Source organism: Dermacentor silvarum, chromosome 1 (assembly GCF_013339745.2).
Source record: "Dermacentor silvarum isolate Dsil-2018 chromosome 1, BIME_Dsil_1.4, whole genome shotgun sequence".
NCBI lineage: Eukaryota > Metazoa > Arthropoda > Arachnida > Ixodida > Ixodidae > Dermacentor > Dermacentor silvarum.
The window spans coordinates 56,888,017-56,891,020 of record NC_051154.1 but is presented as its reverse complement, the minus strand read 5'-3'; the positions used below and the strand labels follow the sequence as shown (position 1 = coordinate 56,891,020).

The 3,004-nt window shown below is 51.0% G+C and overlaps 1 protein-coding gene across 1 annotated transcript; it reads right to left on the bottom strand.

Annotated features, from left to right (window-relative positions):
- Positions 1–234: 234 nt before the first annotated feature.
- LOC125943267 (ras-like GTP-binding protein Rho1) lies at positions 235–890 on the bottom strand. The gene is made up of 2 exons (XM_049662150.1): positions 635–890; positions 235–455 (listed from the first exon to the last, which is right to left on the bottom strand). The coding sequence occupies exons 1-2, from the start codon at positions 888–890 to the stop codon at positions 235–237; spliced, it is 477 nt and encodes a 158-aa protein (XP_049518107.1).
- Positions 891–3,004: the final 2,114 nt, after the last annotated feature.

The following is a 3,004-nucleotide window of genomic DNA, read 5'->3' as shown; positions in this document are numbered from 1 at the left end:
CCTCCGGCCTCCCGGGAGACAGGCGAGTCGATGCTGAAGTGCACCAGGATCCCGGCCGTGTACGAGTACGACAGCGGACGCAACCGGTCGTAGTCCTCCTGCCGCCCAGCTTGCTTCGCCTTGGCGTGCTCGAGCAGCGTGTGCGGGCTGTTCGGCAGGTCCTTTTTGTTCCCCGCAACGACGATGGGCACGCTGGAGCAGAAGTGGAGCACCTCCGGGCTCCCGGGAGACAGGCTAGTCGATGCTGAAGTGCACCAGGATCCCGGCCGTGTACGAGTACGACAGCGGACGCAACCGGTCGTAGTCCTCCTGCCGCCCCGCTTGCTTCGCCTTGGCGAGCTCGAGCAGCGTGTGCGGGCTGTTCGGCAGGTCCTTTTTGTTCCCCGCAACGATGATGGGCACACTGGAGCAGAAGTGGAGCACCTCCGGCCTCCCGGGAGACATGCGAGACGATGCTGAAGTGCACCAGGATCCCGGCCGTGTACGAGTACGACAGCGGACGCAACCGGTCGTAGTCCTCCTGCCGCCCCGCTTGCTTCGCCTTGGCGAGCTCGAGCAGCGTGTGCGGGCTGTTCGGCAGGTCCTTTTTGTTCCCCGCAACGATGATGGGCACACTGGAGCAGAAGTGGAGCACCTCCGGCCTCCCGGGAGACATGCGAGTCGATGCTGAAGTGCACCAGGATCCCGGCCGTGTACGAGTACGACAGCGGACGCAACCGGTCGTAGTCCTCCTGCCGCCCCGCTTGCTTCGCCTTGGCGAGCTCGAGCAGCGTGTGCGGGCTGTTCGGCAGGTCCTTTTTGTTCCCCGCAGGGATGGTGGGCACGCTGGGCCAGAAGTGGAGCACCTCCGGCCTCTCCGACTCCGGGTTGTTCTCCAGGGGGACAGGCATGTCGATGCTGAAGCGCATCAAGATCCCGGCTGTGTGCGTTACGACAGCGGCCGCAACCGTCGCAGTCCTCCTGCCGCCTCTTGCTTCGCCTTGGCGAGCTCGAGCAGCGTGTGCGGGTCGTTGCGGAGGTCCTTTTTGTTCCCCGCAAGGATGGTGGGCACGCTGGTACAGAAGTGGAGCAGCTCCGGCCTCTCCGACTCCGGGTTGTTCTCTAGGGAGACAGGCGAGTCGATGCTCAAGCACATGCAGGATCCCGGCCTTGTACGAGTAAGATAGCGGCCGCAACCGGTCGTAGTCCTCCTGACCTTGGCGAGCTCGAGCAGGATGTGCGGGTCCTTATCTTCTTCTTGTTCCCTAGTGAAATGGCGCAACCCCCTCTGGGGGATCGGCAGTAAATCGGGCGGTGAAGAAAATGTGCGCGAGTCATTGCGAAGGTCCTTTTCTTTCCTTCTTCTTCTTCTTCGTCTTCTTACATTCTTACAACTTTAATTCGTTCAATGAAAATCCGCATGTCTATATATGGTTCACACTGAACGATTGAGTTATAACATCCCAAAGCAATCGCTTGGCTATGAATAACGCTGCATTGAGGGCTCCGGATTAATTTTGACCAGCAGGGATTCTTTAGAAGCATAGAAAAATTACCGAGTTTGGGTGGATTAATAGCTGCTTTCGGTGGGAAAAAACACGAGGAAAAAGAAGTTGTGGACACAGTACATGTCTTAACAGTACAACAATATGCGCTGTTCTCACAATTTTTCTCACAAAGCGGTAACATGCGCCAAAAAATAGACAGCATGGCTTCAGCGATTCCTTCGGCTCTAAAATAATTCACTGCGACCGCTGCATTCTCCCACAACAAATGCCACAATGTTGTTCTTATTTTGGCCTTAACACAAGGCACATACCCAGCTGGGATTGGTCACACTGGAGTTAAAGAAAGCTGCACCTAACTATAGGACAAAAAATGGGGTAAAAAGCTAACGATAAAAAACTAAACATTACGCAACAGAAGCATAACAAAATTATGATGGAGCTTATTTATAAAAAGGTGGAAAAAATAAAATACACTATACTGTTGGTACCTTATATGTATATTATAGCAATGCAATCTTGCCGACGCTTCAATGCACATATGCAGAGAAATAATTAACAGACCAGTGGCTTGACATTACTAGCTGGAAGTACGAGAAACATGATATGCTGCGGAGGGAGGAGAAGCGCGGGCAAGAAAGACAGAAATGGTCAATTGTTTTTCGTTCTTTACAAAAAGAGTAGCGGTTACTTACAGACAAACCAGATATATATAAATATATGAAGGCAAAAATTTAAGCTGGGAACTCTACAACAGAAGCATGATAACGTAATCTCTCATTGTCGTCAAAGGCATTTGCTCGTGTTCCACGGGAATTTTAGGTGGCGAAAACCATCACATGAAATTAGAGATGATTTACCACATTTCAGAAATAAAAGACGCTTAAATCTTTCTCTTGTTACAAAAGAAAAATTGGGAAGAACATTTAAAGCTGGACAATTGAGTGATGACGATGCGATCGAGTCAGCGGACTCATTTCGGAAGATTCCATGCTGTGTGCGGAGACCCAGACAAGGCGGACTTCAGACAAGCTGTTCGGCACATGTGCCGAAAATACACTCAGCAGAAGCGACCACTTATTATAGAAATAAAATAGGTACGACAATAATAAAGGAGCGCAACCTGGAACGTGGACGAAGAATGAGGACGGGACGAGCACAGCACTGTAAAACAATTCGCACCCTTAAAAATGAGAAAGGGTGTAAATTTGTCTATAACTCACACCCTTACACCTTTTTGGGTGTAAGTGTTTCAGACATCAGATAATGCATCGAGCATGGATGTGGAGTCGTGGGCCCCCAAAATTCGCGGGTCCCCCATGAATGCTGCCTCAAGTCCTCATCCCCATTGAAAACCCGAGTTTGAATGTTGCTGCCCCGGGTCCGCATGGCGTTGCCACCGCAATGGTAAAAATTTTGTAACAGGAATATCCCGATGACTTATTGGCTCTCGGCAATCATTGTATATTAGGGCTTCGACACCATTTCCGTGGAAACTCACTAAGTAATATTATTGCTCA

What these genes read in the sequence shown, in the direction of transcription:
- LOC125943267 (XM_049662150.1), bottom strand. Translation starts at nt 890, where the DNA reads ATGCCTGTCCCCCTGGAGAACAACCCGGAGTCGGAGAGGCCGGAGGTG. An exon ending in TGTCTCCCGGGAGGCCGGAG is followed by an intron (nt 456 to 634) that starts GTGCTCCACTTC and finishes GGTGCACTTCAG; the next exon opens with CATCGTCTCGCATGTCTCCC.